This window comes from Suncus etruscus, chromosome 16 (genome assembly GCF_024139225.1).
Source record: "Suncus etruscus isolate mSunEtr1 chromosome 16, mSunEtr1.pri.cur, whole genome shotgun sequence".
Lineage (NCBI taxonomy): Eukaryota > Metazoa > Chordata > Mammalia > Eulipotyphla > Soricidae > Suncus > Suncus etruscus.
In genome coordinates, this window is record NC_064863.1 from 74196545 (window position 1) to 74217307 (window position 20763).

At 37.5% G+C, this 20763-nt stretch overlaps 1 protein-coding gene across 1 annotated transcript in view; it reads right to left on the reverse strand.

Moving 5' to 3' along the window:
* The window catches only part of WDFY3 (WD repeat and FYVE domain containing 3), a 301877-nt gene that overhangs the window by 75707 nt on the left and 205407 nt on the right, over window positions 1-20763 (reverse strand). The window contains exons 38-43 of the mRNA XM_049790238.1: window positions 20466-20695; window positions 18484-18593; window positions 15720-15902; window positions 11835-11992; window positions 9608-9685; window positions 7536-7763 (exon numbers count right to left, since the gene is read on the reverse strand). Coding sequence (XP_049646195.1) covers window positions 7536-7763; window positions 9608-9685; window positions 11835-11992; window positions 15720-15902; window positions 18484-18593; window positions 20466-20695 — 987 coding nt within the window. The remainder of the gene's footprint in view (window positions 1-7535; window positions 7764-9607; window positions 9686-11834; window positions 11993-15719; window positions 15903-18483; window positions 18594-20465; window positions 20696-20763) is intronic.

Here is a 20763-nt window from a genome sequence, read left to right on the forward strand (position 1 = left end):
AACAAAAAAATCCTCAAACATACAACAAGACAAAAACAAAACTTTCTTGAGAATTATATGAAACATGGAGAAAGAAAAATCAACATGATATCCTGTGGTTTCATCTTTTAAGATTATTTTCTCAATGATCAAAATTGGTCTTAAAGTAAAGCTTCAAAATACTAGAATTCTCAAGGTCACAGAACAAACTTACTCATAGACAAAAATTCAGTGCACGCTACAATTCAAGTGAGGAAAACTGTTAACTGGGTATGAAAACCAATAACAGCTACTTTTCACTGCATTGACCCTCTGATCAATGCAGATTGTTTAAACTAATTACAGGGTACCTGCACTGCAAAATCTCTATGTTCTTTAGGGGAAAATGACCTATTTCCGTTGCTACCTTCACAACTTCTACCCACGAAAGTTTGAAGCTGAAGATACATTCTAAAACAGAGTACCTTTTAAAGAAACAGAAAGTTGCTTTAAATTTTGCACACAGAACAAAACTGTGGTCCTAAATCACTGATCTGTTGCACTACAATGTGTAGCAGAAGCAGTAAATTCACAGTGAGCTACAAACAACGATTCCAACTTTATGTTCTTCTGATGATTGTGATTAAACCCTCTAGTATCTTTCCCTACAATAATCATCAACAGGCAAAACACACCCATCAATGCTTCCATCCCTATATAAAATAAACACTAAACTTGCGGGCATATTTAAAATAGTTCTTAGTTTTGGTCAACTTTCCTCCTTAAAATTTACAATGAAGGATGGGGGCTGTAGAGTAGCAGAGCGGTAGGGCGTTTGCCTTGCGTGTGGATGACCCAGACGAATGCAGGTTCAAATCCTGGCATCCCATATGGTCTCCTGTGCCTGCCAGGAGTAATTTCTGAGCGCAGATGCCGGAAGTAACTCCTGAGCACTGCTGGGTGTGGCCCCCAAACCAAACCAAACCAAACAACAGAAAACCCCACACAAAACAACCCCCAAAATTGAAGTATGGGCTTTAAAATAAATATGCATTTTATTTAGGGCAAGGGTTAGCTGAATTTATTCTAGACTACTTGAAACTCATCAAAGTTTCATCATGTTTTAAAGTTTGCATGGTTAAGTATATGTGAAATTCACATCAACAGAAATTATCAATATTGAAGTCTATGCATATCCACATGGACTTATTTAGGGAGAGAGGAGATTAGCGTTGCAGTTTTTTCTTAAATTCGTATTTAAAAAAAAGAACAAGTGATAAGCCAACATAGTAAAATGAATCTATTAACCTTCATACTTAACATTCACACTTGACATTCCGGATATCTCCCTGACTGAAAAGTGAATCTGGTCAGACAAGAGCATTTCTGTCTGACAGGTGCATTTCCCTGCACTAGAGCTAGGTTAAGATAGATTTACTTAAAAAAAAGATAGATTTACTTAAAATTTAAGGTATAGTGCTTTATTTACTTAAGGTATAGAATTCTGGGACCTGTGAGGTGGCGCTAGAGGTAAGGTGTCTGCCTTGCAAGCGTTAGCCAAGGAAGGACCATGGTTCGATCCCCCGGCATCCCACATGGTCCCCCCAAGCCAGGGGCAATTTCTGAGCGTGTAGCCAGGAATAATCCCTGAGCATCAAACAGGTATGACCCGAAAAACCAAAAAAAAAAAAAAAAAGGTATAGAATTCTATGTAAGGATCCATAAAGAGCAATTAATTTTGGTATTATGCCTCTCGTTTAAAAGATGTGTAACTAAACTATTACTATATTTTATGTGAAAAAAAATCAAAGGCAGAATTTAAAAATTAGAATCTTTACTTTGATACAAGTGGAAATTGTCCTAAGAAATTACCTTAAAGTAGAAAGTGAAGTTTCTAGAAGGTCATTTACCCTAAGTAGAAAACTTATAGATCAATAGTGAGGACTTTAACCAATAATATTTGCAAAGAATAGTAAATTAGTATGAGATTACTTTTCCGTAGAAGGGGACTACAGAATTAAAACTGGATTGTGGTTGCTTACTCCTGATGAGACTCAGGGAACGATACAGAGTATTGGGGATTACATCTTGGTCAGCAGCATGCAAGGCAGTGGTCTCCCTGCCCTGCTGTACTAGCTCTCTGACATGCGTAAATCTAAAATTTAAATAGGAATTTTTGAAATATTATGTTTCTTCCTTAAAACTTAAGAGTTAGGAGACAACTGCTTAAAAGAATACTCTATATTTTTTAATATCCCAAAGTCACACAGAAACAGAATTACAGTGCAAATTAGTATATCTATCTTTGTTACACTAAAAATTTCATAATGCAGAAGAGATAATCATTTTCATGTAAAAAAAAATTCTTACAAGTACCTAATTTTTTCATTTATTTCTCTTTAAGGTTACACCTGTTAGTGCTCAGGGATTGCTCCTGGTTGGTTTGGAGGACCACATGGTATGTCAGAGATTAAACCCAGGCTAAGATGTATGCAAGAAAAGTGCCCCATGCACTTTTAGAGTCTGGCCCCTGTACCTAATTTTTCTCTGGATACTACTATTATTATAAACTGTGGTCCTTATTAAAATAATTGCACTTAGCAAATTTTCAAGATTCTTAAGTATGGCCAGTGAAACACTAAGACACATTCTGTACAAATATTAACATATATATTAAATTAAAATATTTTAAAAATTAATATATTTATTAGACTATTAATTTATTGAACATATCGATTAATATGGATGATCAAATTATCAACTTTATGTGGAGATGCTATCAAATGATCAATTTATTAAATTATCAATAAAAATAGAAATAAAATTCAGGCACAGCGGGTAGGATATTTGTCTTGCATGCTGCTGACCCAGGTTCGATCCCCAGCATCCCATTTGGTCCCCCAAGCCTGCCAGGAGTGATTTCTGAGCATCACTGGATGTGGCCCAAAAACCAAAAAAAGAGAAAGTTCAAAAGATAATAGGCAACCAACCTATTTATATCAGTCTAAACTTATAAACTGATATATATTTATGCTATTAGATATTACACTGTATCTAACTGTATAATTATATTTAAACTTTTTATGCTGCATATAACAAATAAATCGAAGTTTAAGAAATAAAAATTTAAGGACTAAAGTAATCACACAATAAGAATATAGCTGACATAAAGAACAGAATTAGCAACATTTTTATTCCCTTTTTTTTTTGGATTTTTTTGGGTCACACTCAGCAGTGCTCAGGGGTTACTCCTGGCTTTCCACTCAGAAATCGCTCCTGGCAGGCTCGGCGGACCATATGGGATGCCAGGATTCGAACTACCATCCTCCAGCGTCTAAGGCAAACACGCTGCCGCTACGCTATCTCTCCAGCCTTTTTCTTCCTTATTAAATATGGCAAAATAGCAATCATTTGCCCTTGCTCTGGAAAAGTCTGTTTTATGTCCCAAAAACTTAATAAAAAGTTCTAGGACATTACATACCTGATACCTGACAGAAAGCATAGACTATATTTATAAATAAAACTGTGTGAAGGACAATGCAAGACAGGGCCTCACAGGGAAGAGATGGCTGGTTAATCTCAAACTCTGGGAGACAGTATCTAATAATACCTAATTCTAACAGTATCTAATTCTTTCAGGTACTGATTGAGTCACTGCAGATTAAAGCTCAGTGGCCTTCTCTGCCCATGGTCTTGCAAATACCTGAAAAAGGAGCCTGAGTAGTTTTATTTTCATAATTCTGTACTATTTCTCAGAGTCTTTCTCCATCTAAGGTTTACAAACGACCTTATGCCTCACAAAATCTGGCTATAACCTCTTCTGGAGGGAGTTAGGGGAAATTACAGCAGCAGGAAAATTCTATAAAATGCTGACCTGGATGCAAAGGATAACATATATAACTTAGGAACATAAGTAAAGGGTTTATTCGATATTTGTGAATTCTAATTACTGGAGCACCATTTGAAGGGGAAAAACCCACTTCTTAGTTTGTGTCTAGAAGGAATTTACATTCCAGAGATAATGCCACAAAACTGACCAACATTGTCATCTTTTCTTTTTGAACTCTGATTCAGTTCCTGAGAAATGATGGAGCCACTGCTCACCAGGATGGTTCCTTTTGTGTTCTCAGTTCCTATTCCTCATAGATGAAGTTAGGATCATATAAACTGTACTACAAGGCTGCCATGAGACAAAGGAAACTGTGAGTAAGCTGCTCCTACTGAACTGAGCCTCTATGAAGACTTACACTTCCTTTTTTGATGTCGTTATAGGAGTCAGTGAGAGAGCAGCTGCCTCTACTTTTTGTAATTTCCTTTACTGTCAATATTGCCAGATTGCAAATTCCATAAAATAAAAGCAACCATTTGATGGCATTTCCAATTTACCAAGGATTTGAAACAAACAAAAGCAAAATAACCATTCAGAAGTTTTAATCAGAGCAGATTAACTTTGGCTTGTGCATGAACTAAGCATCCTGCATGTATATTCTTAAACCAGCTCTTCCTACCTGCTGTTTTTTTTTTTTTTTGGTAAGATTATCTCCAATGTTTGTTGACTGCCTTCTATATTCCAATATGTAGCCCATCTGTTACAAAATATTTCCCATATGGTGAATATTTATTTCTCAGACTTTCTGTTTAGATTTCATAGGCTGGAGAACTTTTTTGTTTCCGGTAAAATGCGAGTGAAATTCAGACTGCAAATGTGAATTCTGAATAGATTAGCTCCACATGGGCTAAATTAGACTTTTGTAAAACAAATAATGCTATTATGCAGTAGGAATAATATAAAAAGTATTGTGGCCATATGTGACTCCAAGAACAATGCCCAGTTAAATAAAAAGTAGTGTCTCAGTAAGATATTTGAGAGCATACTTATCTTACACTGTAGTGTTCTTGATTCACTTTAAATGAGTGTGGTGTCAGTAAGAAATATTTTCAAATGGTTATCATCTTGAATTCTCATTTATTTGTAAGAAAGCATGAAAGATTAGAAAAATATTACTTATTTGCTCTGCTAAAAGTAGGCATTAGTGAAAACCTAGAAAAATATGGAAGAATTAATATACTGTTTTCTGTTGTGCTGGTATTTATTCAAAATTATAGGGCTTTAAATCATAACTATTACAAGTATGGTCTTTTCATTTTTCTTTTTTTTGGGGGGGGGGTCACACTAGCAGCAATCAGGGATGACTCCTGATTCTACACTCAGAAATTGGTCCTGTCTGGCTCGGGGGACCATATGGGATGCCGCGATTCGAACCACTGTCCTTCTGCATGCAAGGCAAATGCCCTACCTCCATGCTATCTCTATGGCCCCCAAGTATGGCTTTTTCAACAGACTTGAATAGCTTTGAGAAAAGTAGACTTTAGGAATCTATCTTGGAAATATCAAATAATTATATAATTGTATGTCTAATATCTATATTGCATACAACATCAGGTCAGAGTGAGAATCAATAAGTGCAAGATAAACAGAGCTGAGGCTCTACCACAGAGAAACTAAAGCAGTATTTAAACAATCTAAGCTGCTTGTTATTACATGATCTGAACTGATCATTAGAAGACACATGATCCAAGACTCCTCTTAATATTATGCTCTTCAACTGTTGCAAGAATAAAATGTAAAAGAAAAAAAATGTGCACTTAAACCAAGAAAGTTCTGAAATAAAGTTATGACTAAACTGCAACAAAACTTTTTTGCTGGCTTGGTGACTGTGCTTTATGACCTCTCAAAGCTTATTAGCAAACATCCAAAAACAAATCCAAAATCATCTTTATTGGGTGAGTCTTTGAAGGATATGAGTTTCTTTTTGTTTTTGTTGTTATTTGTTTGTTTTGGTTTTTGTGTCACACCCGGCAGCGCTCAGGGTCTACTCCTGGCTCTATGCTCAGAAATCGCCCTCTGCAGGCTCGGGGGATCATATGGATGCCGGGATTTGAACCACCGTCCTTCTACAAGCAAGGCAAACGCCCTACCACTGTGCTATCTCTCCAGCCCCTAGCATATGAGTTTCTAACTGGATATAGGAGTTACACCAGACTCTTATTTTCAGAGCAGAATCCAATGTGAAATATATCCTTTTGTGTTTTTCTTTGTCACTATGTCTGTCCAGGGACAGCTGAGCATTGTGTGGCCAGATTCTTAGAAAGGACATAATCATATAATATGCTTTGTTAGACTACCCTTTAAAAATGTATTATATTAAAGACCTGAGCAACATTAAAGGCATGAGAATTTTATGCTTATGTAAAAGGAGTATAGGAGTGATAATATAGTGAATAGGGCATTTGACTTGCATATAGCTGACCTGGGTTCAATCCTGGCATCCCATATGGTCCCCGGAACCAGGGAAGAGTAATTCTGAGTACAGAGTCTTAGTTAAACCCTGAGCATTGCTGGATCCAAAAAAAAACAAAAAAAACAAAAACAAAAAAAAAAAAAAGGAAAAAATAATATGTATATACATACAATATATACCAAAAAAATCATAAAACACTATCATAAAATTCAGGGATTCTAGTGTAGCCCTAGCCAGTATATTTTTCACCATCCACATATGGCTCCAAAATCCATAAAATGTGTAAATCTGAACTAAACTGGGGAATAAATGTAAAATATACACTGCATTTGAACACAAGTTAACAAACAAATAAGTAAGGTAAAATCTTGGTAGCTATTTTATTAACTGAGGATGAAACGGAAATGAATGGAAATAAGAAGCAGGATGGTGAGACCTCCCCCCCCCCCCTTTTAATCCACAAAGCTGTGATTCTATCATAGAGTGAATTCTGAGGAGGACAGCTCTCCTCATTGTGGAGACAAAAGATAATAGCCAAACACTTAAGAACTAAATTAGTATGTAGTAATGTTTATTTGAATGTTTAGAATTATAGTCAATGGATGTTAAAAGCTTGCATTTTGTCTATTTAATTTTCTACTGACTTTGTTTGAAAATATAAAGATGTTTTCAGGCTCCTTATCACTTAGGCCACATTTTTCTGATTTGGTGCAAAAAGTTCAATAAAGATTCTGGAATGGGTAACTTAACTGAATTGAAAAGAATTAAAGACTCATGTTATTTTAATCCTGGGGAGTCTGTGCCTTAGATCTAAATATGAAGACAATCCAATTAATTATTCTCTAGTACTCTCTGCCTTTCTTTAACGACAACCGCTAAGTGAAAATATAGACCAAATTAACTTCACATTCAAACAGCACTTTATTTTGTGCCAACCCAAATTATATACAAGTTAATAATTTCATCTTCCTAACAGCTTTTCAGGTGGAATTCTTATTTTCTCCCGATTAGATAAAAGTCAACAGTAACCAATAGAGGACTGAAGACTTGTATTAATTCAACCAGATTTTGAAATGGCAGAGCCTGGCTCTGTCTGGAGCTGGCGATCTAAATCAAACCCCATGTCTCTGTTAAAGTGATGGCATCAAGTTAGAGAAGTTTATCCAATTTCCTCAATTTGATCTTTTTGGGAATTGACCTCATACGGAAGAATGCTGACAAAGAAGCAGAGAAAACTAAAAGAGCTAAGACAAATATTTATTCCTGCATACTCACCGCCACATTTGTCTCTTGTTCTGTTTCTGGTACGTAAGGGTAGTGATTATAAAACATGTCATTGCGCACCATTTTCTTCCTCATTCTGCAGGGACCTTCTGTCATCTCCAACATCCATTTGTCTAGATGGGAGCCAATGGGGGGTCCCCAGAGCCCACGCTCCCGCAGCAACTCGTACTCGATCTGGCACCACTCTTCTGTCACATACTTCAGGGCGTTCTGCTGACGCTAGGGTAGGAAGTCGAGGTGAGTCTTGAGCAGAAGCAGGCGTGACAGAAATTTTCAAGTATCTTAAAACCAAGCTAAAGCTTGGACACGAAACTAATCCCTCTTTTCAGATAGCATTTACAAAGCACAGTTATATTTATTTATGGGCAAACTGCACTAGTGATTTGGGGAGAGGAAGGAGTCCCTGTTACTTGCCAAGGGATTATTTTAGCACTAGGGAAATGAAATGACATGTACAAGGTAGAGTGTACACAGAGAACAAAAAAACTGTTTCCTGGGTCAACTTCTTATTTTTTTGCTACTTTATCAAAAATTAGCTTAATGAATCAAGAGACCCAAACTTCAACAATCTTAACTTAAAATGGGCCTATTATGCTGGCAGGTTATGGGGCAGGGAAGGTGTGGGGAACATTGGTGGCGGGAAGTCAACGCTGGTAGTGAGATTGGTCCTGATTCGTTGTATATTTAAAACACAACTATAAAGGACTTTGAAAATCATAGTGGTTTCAATAAAATAAAAAAAAAAACTGTTTCACACACCCTGGCACAGTGAAGACAGAATCTAGCTCAGAGAAATGTCTTCAGATGGTTAGTGCAGTATAAGTTAATAAATAGTCATGCTGATAAACAAACAAGGATAAATCTTATTTCTGCTCCCAAACTTAAAATTAGAAAAACAACTTGGAGAGGAAATTAAGGGTACTGCCAACATACTAGATGGTAGCATTTTTTTTTTACAGATTGTAGGTAAGAAATATAATTATGCAGGTCTATGAGAAACTTGAGGAAAAAGAAAAAATAGAAAAAAAAAAGAAAGCAAGAGAAATAAAGAAGAAAAAAGGAAAGAAAGAAAAAACAAGGACGGAAAGAAGACAGAACAAGGAAGGAAGGAAGGAAGGAAGGAAGGAAGGAAGGAAGGAAGGAAGGAAGGAAGGAAGGAAGGAAGGAAGGAAGGAAGGAAGGAAGAAGGAAGGAAGGAAGGAAGACAGAAAAGGAAGATTATTTTTAGTTGGTTATAGGATAGATCCAAGTAATTCCACTTAAATAGAATTTATGACACAATATAACATTTTATGACAAATGCCAAGATGTATAACATTTCAATGGTAGATGATTTGAAGTAACAAGTCCAATGATTCATATGCTTCAAGTTGACAACATAAATCAAAGAATTTGTGGCATCATAGTAGAACTTACATGTTACTAGTAGAAGGCAGGCCATTTATTATGTAACAATGAAAGAAATTGTGCTTATAAAATATTATCATTTTTATTCAGAAATCCTCAACAGACCTAAAACAACTGCTTTGGAACACGTTTAAGACAAGTTGCTGTGCAATTATGAATTTGCTTAGACGTGTTTACTGATTTAACATAATGATGAGGTACCTTTAAACAAAGAACAATTTTAGGGGACAATAATGCCCATTATTTCAGAATGGGATGTCAGAAGAACTCTGCTGACTTGATTTTTCATTGACTGCATTTCAAATGCAGTGTTTTTCATTAATTTTTTCGAAATTAAATCTGATGGATAAATGGCTGCTGGAAGGGATATCATCATCTGATGATGCAGTTTAGCTATTTATTTTTAAGGGGGTTGGGCCACACCTGGTGGCACTTAGGTGTTTACTCCTGTCTCTGAGCTCAAAAATTACTCCTGGTAGGCTCAGGGGACCATATGGGATCCTGGGGATCAAACCAGGGTCGGTCAGGTACAAGGCAAATCTCTTACCTGATGTGCTATCTATTGCTCACAGGTAGGAAAACAACAGACAGGAAGATAGAGTTTCTTTCCCACTTATAGAATTCAGAACACACCATTCCGATTTTTGAGATCTTACCTCCTGATACTCCTTATATTGTGTATCCACCAAGTCACGAACAACAGCAATGTGTGTGAACATCCATTGAGAGATCTCCTAACAAAGTATGGAAAAAGAGTCAACACTTCAAGAATTTTCTGGGAAAAAAATGAGCTGATAAACACATGCATATCATTATTTGCTGCTGCACATAGCATGATAGCTAGGTTATGGAATCAACTCAGGTGTTAATGAAAGATGAGTTTATAATGAAGATGTGATGTATATATAGACAATGATATACTCTGCAGCAGTAAGAAGGATGAAATCCTGCACTTCGCTGCATCCTGGATTTAGCTGGATGACATATTAAATAAGAAGTTCAAATGCAAGATGATCTCATTCATCTCTGGTATAAAGAACAACAGGACAAGAGAATTCAAGGTATTAAAAAGGGGATACCTAAATTACCCTTGACCCGAGAATATAGGAAGGACAAAGACAGGGAAGTAAAGAAATGAAGAAGTGAAATATGAAGAAGTGGAGGGAAATTAAAGGCAGAGGTCAGCAGCCTTGGGCACACTGGTGGTGTAGAGATAGGGTAGATGCCTATATACCTAAACCACAGAGCCAACATTACTGAGCATACAAGACACAAACTACAACAAGCAAACTTAAAAATGTGACTATAAAGGAGGTAGGCTAAGAGATAGAAACTGACGGTACTGGTGGAGGGAAACTGACAATAATGGTGAGATTGGTTTCAGAAACACAACTCTGAATAACTTTGTAAAGCACGGTGTTAAACAACAAAACAAAGACAAACTGAGTTGAGTAGATAGGAAACAACTGATTGAACAACTAACTTAAATGCACCATTAACAACAAAAATCACATACGTATACAAGTAAAAGCAAAATAGAAAACAAAATGCAACGAAAATCTGAAAGTTTAGAAGCCAGAGAGACAGCACAGCAGGTACGGAACTTGCCTTGCATATGGCTGATCTGGGTTAGATCCCCTGTACCACATTGTAGTTTCCGAGCCCTGCCAGGAGTGAACCCTGAGCACAGAGTCAGGAGTAAGCCCTGAGCACTGCAGGTGTGGCCCCCAAACAAATATCCCCCCCGAACAAACTCAAGTCCCCTCCCCCCATTCTATCCGTTTCACTGTCTGGGGAACGAAAGGAGGCCTGTGTGATGGACCCAGCGCCTCATCCCCACCTGAGGAAGGGTCTTCAGCATCTAAGACCATCTTGGCTTTAAAAGGCTGTGAGATGCGCACACCAAGTGACCATCTATTTGTCTCAGGGATAAGTATGCTATTTCAGTTCAGCTCACAAAGGACCACTCCATCAAGGTGTTTTGGCTCCAATGTGTACTTCAGGCAGCTGACAGCAGAGCTGCAATACCTGACATTTCCTGTGACCAGTCTCCCTCTGCTATGGGCTTTGACCACAGGAGAATCCCAATAAACATCCGACATAATAAAATGCCTCTCTTCGGGTTATAGTAAAATAGGTAGATGGTTTGCCTTGCACATAGAAAACCTAGGTTTGATCCCCAGCATCCCATATGGTCCTCTGCACTCTATAATAGTAAGACCTAAAGGGAGAGCCAGGTGTAAGCCCTAAGCATGGTCTGGTGTGGGCCAAAAAGCAAAGTAAAAAAAACAAAAACAAACAAAAAATACCAGACAAAATACTGCCTTACAGAACTGTTTCTTGGAGAAACCAACCTAACAGATGGAATGATAAATATTCATTATTCCAGACCGTTTTTCCTATTACCCTTAAAATTTTAGGACAGCAAAGATATGTTCAAGAAGAAAATATTAAAGCAGAGTAGTTTTAAAATTATACATATATATGGATAAAGTGCCTTTTGTTTTATTAATGACTTAATAATTATCAATATGTATTAAAAGTCTGGAAAAATAGTCAAAATTGTTTATAATCTAATTGTATACGATGACTATGGCAAATGCCACCTCTCATCCATTTTTGAAATGAGCAAAAAGATACAATACTTTTCATTTTATTTATTTATTGAATTACACTATTTTATTTTAGGAAATTCATGAGAGAGAGTAGACATGACAACTCTTCTAATTATGTCATTTCAGATTGGAAAAAAATGGAATCTCTTAAAGCAATAATGTGGAAAAGTTTAATTTCATATCATATGTTTGTATGCATTACATATAAAATACAAATAAACTCTGAAGTGCATGTTCATAGTAATATCAGTGAGTTGAAATCCCATACCTGGGTGGAAAGGCTGTGTTTATTAAGCCCACTTTCCTTGCGATTCCTCCTTGATCCTGTTAACTTGGAAAGACCAAAGCCACTGCTGACCCGAGACAATTTGGATTGTGTGGTGGGCACCAAAGCTTCTCCTCGACTTATGCATTTCTTTTCATGGGCTGAGAAATAGAAATGAGATCATTTTACAGTTTCTCCCAATGATTTAGTCTTTTGATATTTCTGCATCGTGGATACAAACCTGCTTTCTGCATTTAATAGTCAGCATATATTATAGACATTCTCTTAGGTGTTCCAAATGCACTTTATAGTTCACTTAGCATGTTTTAAAGTACATTGTACCATTGCCAAGTTCTGCTTCCATTTGGTTTAAAACATAATAGCTCTGTTAATAACAACTCATGAGTCCCTGCCTAAAATTTTTGGTGAACACACATTTTGGAGTTTAGAATGCTTTTTTTTTTAATGTGTTCATATTGGAAAGTTATATTCATGCAATTTTATCATTGATAGTACTTTAAAATGATAAATCATAGTGACTAACATTAACTTGGTGTGTTTCTGTGTGTGCGGAGCTGGGAATCAAACTCAGAACAAGTGAGGAATGAGTCACGTGTGAGCCACTGAGCCACAGTCATAGTCCCTGGAATATAGAGACTTTTAAAAATATAATATGATGGATAAGATGGCTTAAAGGAATAGAATACATGTTCTGTATGTGTTACCTCTAACACTGCACACTCTTTAGCCCTACCATTAGTAGCTCCTGAGCACCAAACCAGAGGCTGAGAATGGTACTAGAGCATCACCAAGGTGTGATACCCATAAAAACACATAATTGGGGCCGGGCGGTGGCGCTAAAGGTAAGGTGCCTGCGCTAGCCTTGGACGGACCACGGTTCGATCCCCCGGTGTCCCATATGGTCCCCCAAGCCAGGAGCAACTTCTGAGCACATAGCCAGGAGTAACCCCTGAGCGTTACTGGGTGTGGCCCAAAAACAAAACAAACAAAAAAAAACACATAATTGAAATGGTGATATGGGAAGAAACATAGTATAGGGGTTATGGTGGTTGCATTTTTTTTTTTTTTTTTTTTTGGTCTTTAGGCCATTCCCGGCAGCACACAGGGGTTACTCCTGGCTGTGCGTTCAGAAATCACTTCTGGCAGGCTCAGGGAACTGCATGGGATGCTGAAGAACAAACTCAAACCCGGTTGACTGCATACAAGATGAATACCCTACCCACTGTGCTATCTATCGCTCAGGCCTCAGGTGCTTGCATTTCATGCAACCCCACCATCTTCAATCCCTACCAATTATGATCTCAGAAGCACTGCCAGGAGTGACAACTGTACACAGAGTCAGGAATAAGTCCTGAGAACTGGTGGGTATGATCCATACCAAAAAGCAATAGATTAAAAGGCAATAGATTACCTGTACATTATATAATGCTACCAGAGGGTCTAAGACAGTGTTTTCTAAAGCCTAGAGGAACCACTAAAAAAATTTGGGGAGGAGAGAGCAATAACCTTAAGCAAAATTAAGGGGAGTGCTTTCTTATTTCTTTGCTTTAAGAAGGCAAATTTCCAGGGGTTGCTGAATGATGTTTATTTTCTTGAAAAGGAGGTGGTAGGCCACGTTTGAGAAACTAGTTGAGGGTGGTGAACACATGATTATTTCTGAATACTTTAATATTCATACCACATAAAGATATGTTTTGCTATGAAGTGAATTTTGGTATTAAGTTAATAAAATTAATATTCAGTTAAAAATTTTATGATTTCAAGATTGGGATGTGCCTTAGTGGCAAACTGCAAGCTTTGTATGCAGATCAAAACCCAGTATTTTAAAAAGATAAGACACTCCACAGAATAGGAAAGGATATTTGCACATCACCAATTGAATAAATGGTTGATAACCAAGATATATAAATCACTAGTAGCACTCTACAAAACAAAACAAACTTAAGCCAAAATAAGAAATAATCAACCTGAACAAAACAGGGTAAAGATAGACAGATGAAGAAAAGGTATATACAAAAATATACTTGGGGCCATAATGATAACACAGCTGGTCAGGTGCTTGCCTTGCATGTAGTCAATCCAGGTTCGATCCCTGGCATCCTATATGGTCCCTCCAAGTCTGCCAGAGGTAATTTTTGAGTGCAAGGTCAGGAGTAATCCTTGAGCACTACCAGGTTGTGCCCCCAAGCCCCTAAAAAAGTTCTATATCATTTTTCATCAGGTAAATGCAAATCAAATCAGCAATGAGATACCACTATATAGCACCAAGTCTGGCACACATCACAAAGAACAAAAATAACCATTGTTAGCATAAACGTGGGGGTAAAAGGGACCCTCATTACTGTAGTGGGAATGTTCACTGGTCCAAACTTTTGAAAAACATTATGGTCTTGTCTCAAAAAACTAGAAATTTAGCTTCCATAAGCCCAGCCATTCTACTGGGCATCTACTCCAAAAACTCAATTTAGAAAAGACACTTTTTCGGGGCCGGCGAGGTGGCGCTAGAGGTAAGGTGTCTGCCTTGCAAGCGCTAGCCAAGGAAGGACCACGGTTCCATCCCCCGGTGTCCCATATGGTCCCCCCAAGCCAGAGACAATTTCTGAGCGCTTAGCCAGGAGTAACCCCTGAGCATCAAATGGGTGTGGCCCAAAAAAACAAAAAACAAAACAAAACAAAGACACTTTTTCACTGTACCATTACTCAAAATAGCTAAAAAGCAGGAAACAATCCAAGTGTCCAAGATCAGATGACTGGATAAAGAAAGTATGGTACTTATGCATAAGGGGACACCACTCATTTAAAAAAAAATAAAATCATTAGAGTATCATGCTGAGCAAAGCTAGTCAGGAGAGGGATAAACAATGAAACTGAATGGGTGAATAAGAAATGCCCAAAACATTGTCCCTGGGACAATGTTGAAGCGAAGAGGATACTTGGGTGGAAAATGTGGCCATGAGAATTCATGTGTGAAATCATGCAAATAACACTTTGTAAACCATGATGTCTACAATAAAAAATATTGCATATAAAAATAACCAGCTTTCAAAATTTCAGAATTATGGATATGGGATTTGTAGATCAAGATGGTGATCAGGGAATGTTGCATTGGTGAAGGGTGTGTTCTTTACATGACTGTAATCATACAACTATAATCATGTTTGTAATCACAGTGTTCAAATAAAGATAATTATAAAAATTATTTTATAGGAATAATAAAATAAAAAGTAAATACTGTTTGAAAAAATCACATCTATTAATTATTCTAATGATTCTATCCTAGCTTTTATTTGTTTTGCCTGTTATGGTATTGTATGATATATATGTAATATGTGTTATATAAGATTACAAGTATAATTTGAACTATACTAAATGTATTGACAAAGAATTATAGATACATGAACAATTGTGATGAATCTGTATGGAGATATTTTACTGCACTTTAAATGAGTGAAAAAACTTTGATCTACACTTTTTGATGTAATGATGTAATGAGATATGATGGAAGATGTGTACTTTAAAATATAAACATGTGCTTTTTATTAAAATAAATTTAAAAAAAGATGGTGATCAGATTAAAACTGTGAGTAGGCGCTATTTCCAGATGTCTGTGATTCAGAACATTTTAGACCGAAAACAAACAGAAATCTGAAGACTAGATAGAACATAACAGCAGAGCAAATGTCTTGCCTGGTGAGACCATGGGATCCATTATTGACATAATTTAAATATAAATTTAAATATAAAATAAAAATATAAATATAATTTAAAAATAAATGGCTACATATTTAATGTGTGTTAACTATGAATCTAGTGTACTTGCACAGAATAAATCTATTGGTTAACAGAATCTTAGATATGTCTTAGTACCCAAATGATTCTGCCAGCACTTCAAACCAGCTTCTTCAATAAGTGGCTTCGCGATAGCAATGTCCACGTGGCCTCTGTCATTCACAGGCAGGGTGACCTTGAAAAGTTCCTCTAAGGCCTGTTTCTTACTATGTATCAGTTCAGTCCAAACTCTATTGACAGCCTTCATAAGAAGCTGACGTCCTAGAAAATTAAAAACAAAGAAATGATTAGAATCAGTCAAGGTAAGCAGAGGTTTCAGTGCTCTACCCACATGGTTTCATATCCATAAATTTTATTATTGAACTCGATGGGTCATAAAGTACTTCCTATTAAATTTAGCCCAGGAAAGAAAATTATTCTGATAACAAAAACTTTGTACTTGGCAACTTAAAACAATTGTTACAGTCACATAAAAATACTTTTGTTTTATTTGTGAAACTGGAAATTATATGCACGCTCATAATCCAATGTAAACATTTGTACACCATTTAAAATAAAAATTTAAGTTTGAATATTTATGGTAAAGTAGAAAGTAGGTTGCTTTTGAGTATTTTGCACAAGAAAAGAGATATTTAATTTTTTATTTAATTTTATTTTATTGAAACCATTGTGATTTTTTTTTTTTTTTTGGCCACACCCGGCCGTGCTCAGTGGTTACTCCTGGCTGTCTGCTCAGAAATAGCTCCTGGCAGGCACAGGGGATCATGTGGGACACCGGGATTCGAACCAACCACCTTTGGTCCTGGATCAGCTGCTTGCAAGGCAAACGCTGCTGTGCTATCTCTCCGGGCCGAAACCATTGTGATTTAACAAAGTCCTTCACAGTTGGGTTTCAGACATACAATGAATCAGGGCCAATCCCACCATCATCATCCCTGAGCGCATACCAATCATCCTCTTCCTACCCCTCAACCTGGCAGTATAACAGACTCATTTTAAATTGAGCTGTTTAGAATTTGGGTCTCTTGATTCCACTGTTGTTGACTTTGGCTTGGATATTTAGTTCTGTCCTTTTTTTTTTTTCCATCTCTGCCAATGCACCTGAGACTACTTGGCACCTTGTCCCCATCCTTTCGTATTTGTATTTCTCTTCCTCCACTCAGTTTATGTTTAAAAAACAAAAACAAACAAACAAAAAAACTGGTTCTGCCTCACATTTATATGTCTCCCTACAAAGTGAGTAAAGGAAAAAAAAAGTAGATGGGACCCAGGTACCAAATGGTCCCAGGAGCATAGAGTGGAAATAAAAAATGGACACCCCTAAATACCCAAATCAGTGTCAAAACAGTAGAATCAAGAAACCCAAAACTATAACAAGCAATACACAACATGAACCTGTTATGTTAGCAGTCTAAGAAGCTACGGATTGAGATACAGGACTCATGCTGGGAACTATGGTGGAAGGAGATCAACACTGATAGTGGGAACAGCCCTAAATCACCATCACTATATTACTGAGATACAACTGTGAAAAGCTTGTAAAAAATAAAAAAATTAAATAAAAATAAGAACTTTTTTCCTTAAAATCCAAGTTACCTTGCATACATTATTAGTTTGTCTGACTTTTGCTGGAGATTTGTGGTGCTCCTTAAATTTGACTGCACATTGTAGTCAGCTGATCAAACAAAGATGTTATTATCATGCCTTTGGTCTGGCCCCATACCACATTATTTAGAATATTAGAAAAATAGTGGGCTGGAGAGATAGCACAGTAGTAGGGCATTTGACTTGCATTGCATGTGGCTGACCCAGGAAGGACTTGATTCAACTTCCGGCATCCCACATGGTTCTCCAGCCTTCCAGGGCAATTTCTGAGTACAGAGCCAGGAATAATCCCTGAGTGCTGCTGGGTGTGGCCCAAAAACCAACCAATCAATCAATAAAGCTTAAAAAAAGAATGTTAGAAAATAATAGAAATTATGAAAGCTGTTCAGGTGATTCAAACAAGAATGTGAAAGAAAGTTGGTGAAACTTACCTAGGCCAGTTATATTAGTAAACATGAGATCATCATGACAGCCTATTAAAATAGTTTTCTGGGTTCCACCAACAGAATTTCTGTTCAGTACATCTGCCCTAGGCTGGTGAATCTGCTTTTTCTAATATTTGCCAAATAATGCTAAAGCTGCTAGTCTGAGTGCCTTGCTTTGAGAACCAATGCTTTAAAAACTATCATCAGTTTTTCATGGAACTGCAACCTATGTCTTGGGTTCAAAAAATTTTGATGAAGGGACAGAGAAAACAAATTAGTGCCAACATGAATAAAAGTTGAATGCTGAATTTTCATTGAGTAAGATCATATACAAAATATCACACAATATTACTAAAGACACAATATTGCTGAAGGAGCTGGTATTATCATTATCTTACCTTATTATTGTTAGATAAGATATTATCTAACTAAGAAATCATTCCTAAGATTATAAAGCACAATACTTATAAAATAAATGAGAAACTCAATTTTTCAAAAGAGAATAAAAGGAAATTAAAACAGCTCTATTTGCAACTAACATGATTTGCTCAAGGTTCCTATGAAACAGTCTTCATAGTGAAGTGACAGTTGAGACTCATTCATTCAAATGTAAACATTATCACGTCTGCTGTAGCTGCTATAAGAGCTAGCAAGTATTGGTGTCTACAGTTTTATCTTACTTGCAGTCAAGAGACTGCACAGTGTAAGAGGCTGTCATTGTATGTACAGGTGCGCCCCCTGCTGGGAGATAGGTATGTCTGTCTTAAAAAATGGAAGGAAGAGAAAAGTGAGAAATATGTCAAGGTTATTACCTTCACTAATATCTTGGTTATAACTTCCACCTGATTCAATGTCAGAAGGAATCATAATATGCCAGGTTGTCATGCGGGCTTCTGCTTCCAGTCCAAATCCATCCACATTGCTGAAAAACAATCCATTGAGTTTACATGAAAGTTATGACTATGGCACAAAACTGTAATGACTAAGGAGTATTCTAAGTATTTCCCTGCAGATACAAGTAAATGCTGCCTCTTTCACAAAGTTTCATAACTGGTAGACGGACATTCAACAAATGCACAAAACCAAACTTCTGGTTTATGATGAAAGTGTCATTTTCAGGGCTCAAGCTCACAAATCTAACCTGTTTAAATGTAATAACATTCTCATCGAATATTTTTTCAATCACAATAAGCATTTTATTCCGAAAAAAAAAATTTTTTTTTGCCTTTTTTTTTTCTTTTGGTCCATACCCAGCAGTGCTCAGGGGTTACTACTGGTTCTGTGCTCAGATATCACTCCTGGCAGGCTTGGGGGACCTTATGGGAAGCTGGGAATTAAACTTGGATCCAATCTGGGTCACCTGCGTGCAAGACAAACACCCTACTGCTGTGGTATTGCTCCAGCCCAATCCTGAACATTTTAAAGAAGTCCACCATTGAAGATCATTTTCATATGCCTGTGTGGCCCTTCAGCCTCTTACCTTACCCCTGTGTACCAATAGTGGTGAAATGCTTATAGTTATCCAAGTGTTCTATTTTGGGGGAAGGGGCCACACCTGATGATGCTCAGGGGTTACTCCTGGATATGCGCTCAGAAATCGCTTCTGGCTTAGAGGACCATAAGGGACTCTGGGGGATCGAACCACAATCCATCCTAGGTCAGTCATGTGCGCAAGGCAAACGCCCTACTGCTGCGCCACTGCTCTGGCACCAAGTTGTTCTTAGTTCTATTTTGAGGGATGTGGATGGACTACAGGCCACATCAAGTGGCTAATCCTGGCTGTGCTCAGGGGAGCACATAGTGCCAGGAATCAAACCTTGGCACCCTGCGCACAAAACCTGTACTCAGCCTTCTGATCAATCTCTGCTCTTTCCTCAAGTATCACACTCCATTTTTTGATGGGTTAACCTCTCTTAACTCCGTTCAAACTAACTCAGCCAGCATTTTCTTGGGTCAGAGCACATTATGTGCTCTTCAAAGCATATGCTTATAAGTATGTACTCTACAAGCCTGAAGGTCTCACCAGGCTACCAACTTCCCTTCTACACTGTGTGCAGCCGACAGGACTACAAAACATTCTCTTTCATTCATATTACATTGCAATTCCTGTTCAGTGCCTGGCAATTTTTAAATTATGTAAATGCTGGTGTGTGTTACTTAAAGACATTTAGAAGTATAAAACAAAAGAAACAGAAAGTTTATTTTCTTTTATTCTTTTTGATTTTTGGGCCACACCCGGCAGTGCTCAGGGATTACTCCTGGCTGTCTGCTCAGAAATAGCTCCTGGCAGGCTCGGGGGACCATATGGGACACTGGGATTCGAACCAACCACCTTTGGTCTTGGATCGGCTGCTTGCAAGGCAAACGCCGCTGCGCTATCTCTCCGGGCCCAGAAAGTTTATTTTCAAAAAAGCACCACTTGCTGGGGCCAGAGAGATAGCACAGCAGTAGGGCATTTGCCTTGCACGTAGCCAATTCAGGAAGGTCCGTGGTTCAAATCCCAGCATCCCATATGGTCCCCCCCGCCGAGCCTGTTAGGGGCAATTTCTGAGTGCAGAGCCAGGATTAGCACCTGAGTGCTGCTTGGTGTGACCCAAAAGTCAAAAGCCAAAAAAAAAAAAAAAAAAAAAAAGCACAATGTGGAATTGACTTTTTTTTGTATGAAGTTTTTAAATAAAATTGAGATGAAAAGAAAATAGAACTGTGACGACTACAAGTGTAGAATAGACTGGTTTAGGGGAATCCTACTAATTCAATCAATTCACTGTTATAATGTGAAACTTTAAAGACTCACCTTCCAACATGAAGATTAATCAGGCAGTGAGCCAGACAACTAATGAATTCTTGGTCATGGTTCCCAGGCCCCAGGATCAAATTCCTGTTGAGAGTGAGGGCCCTGAGCGAGTCAAGGAGAGCGACTTGCTGTGGAACAGTTTTATGTGCTCGTGAAAATTGATACAAGATGGTCCGATTGAGGCAGTGATAAACCGCATCCAATGACAAGCCCTGCGATCTTCTTTTGGACTGAAGACATAAGATTGCTTATTTAGTAAAGTCAACAAATATGAACGACCTACTTATCATTCACATAT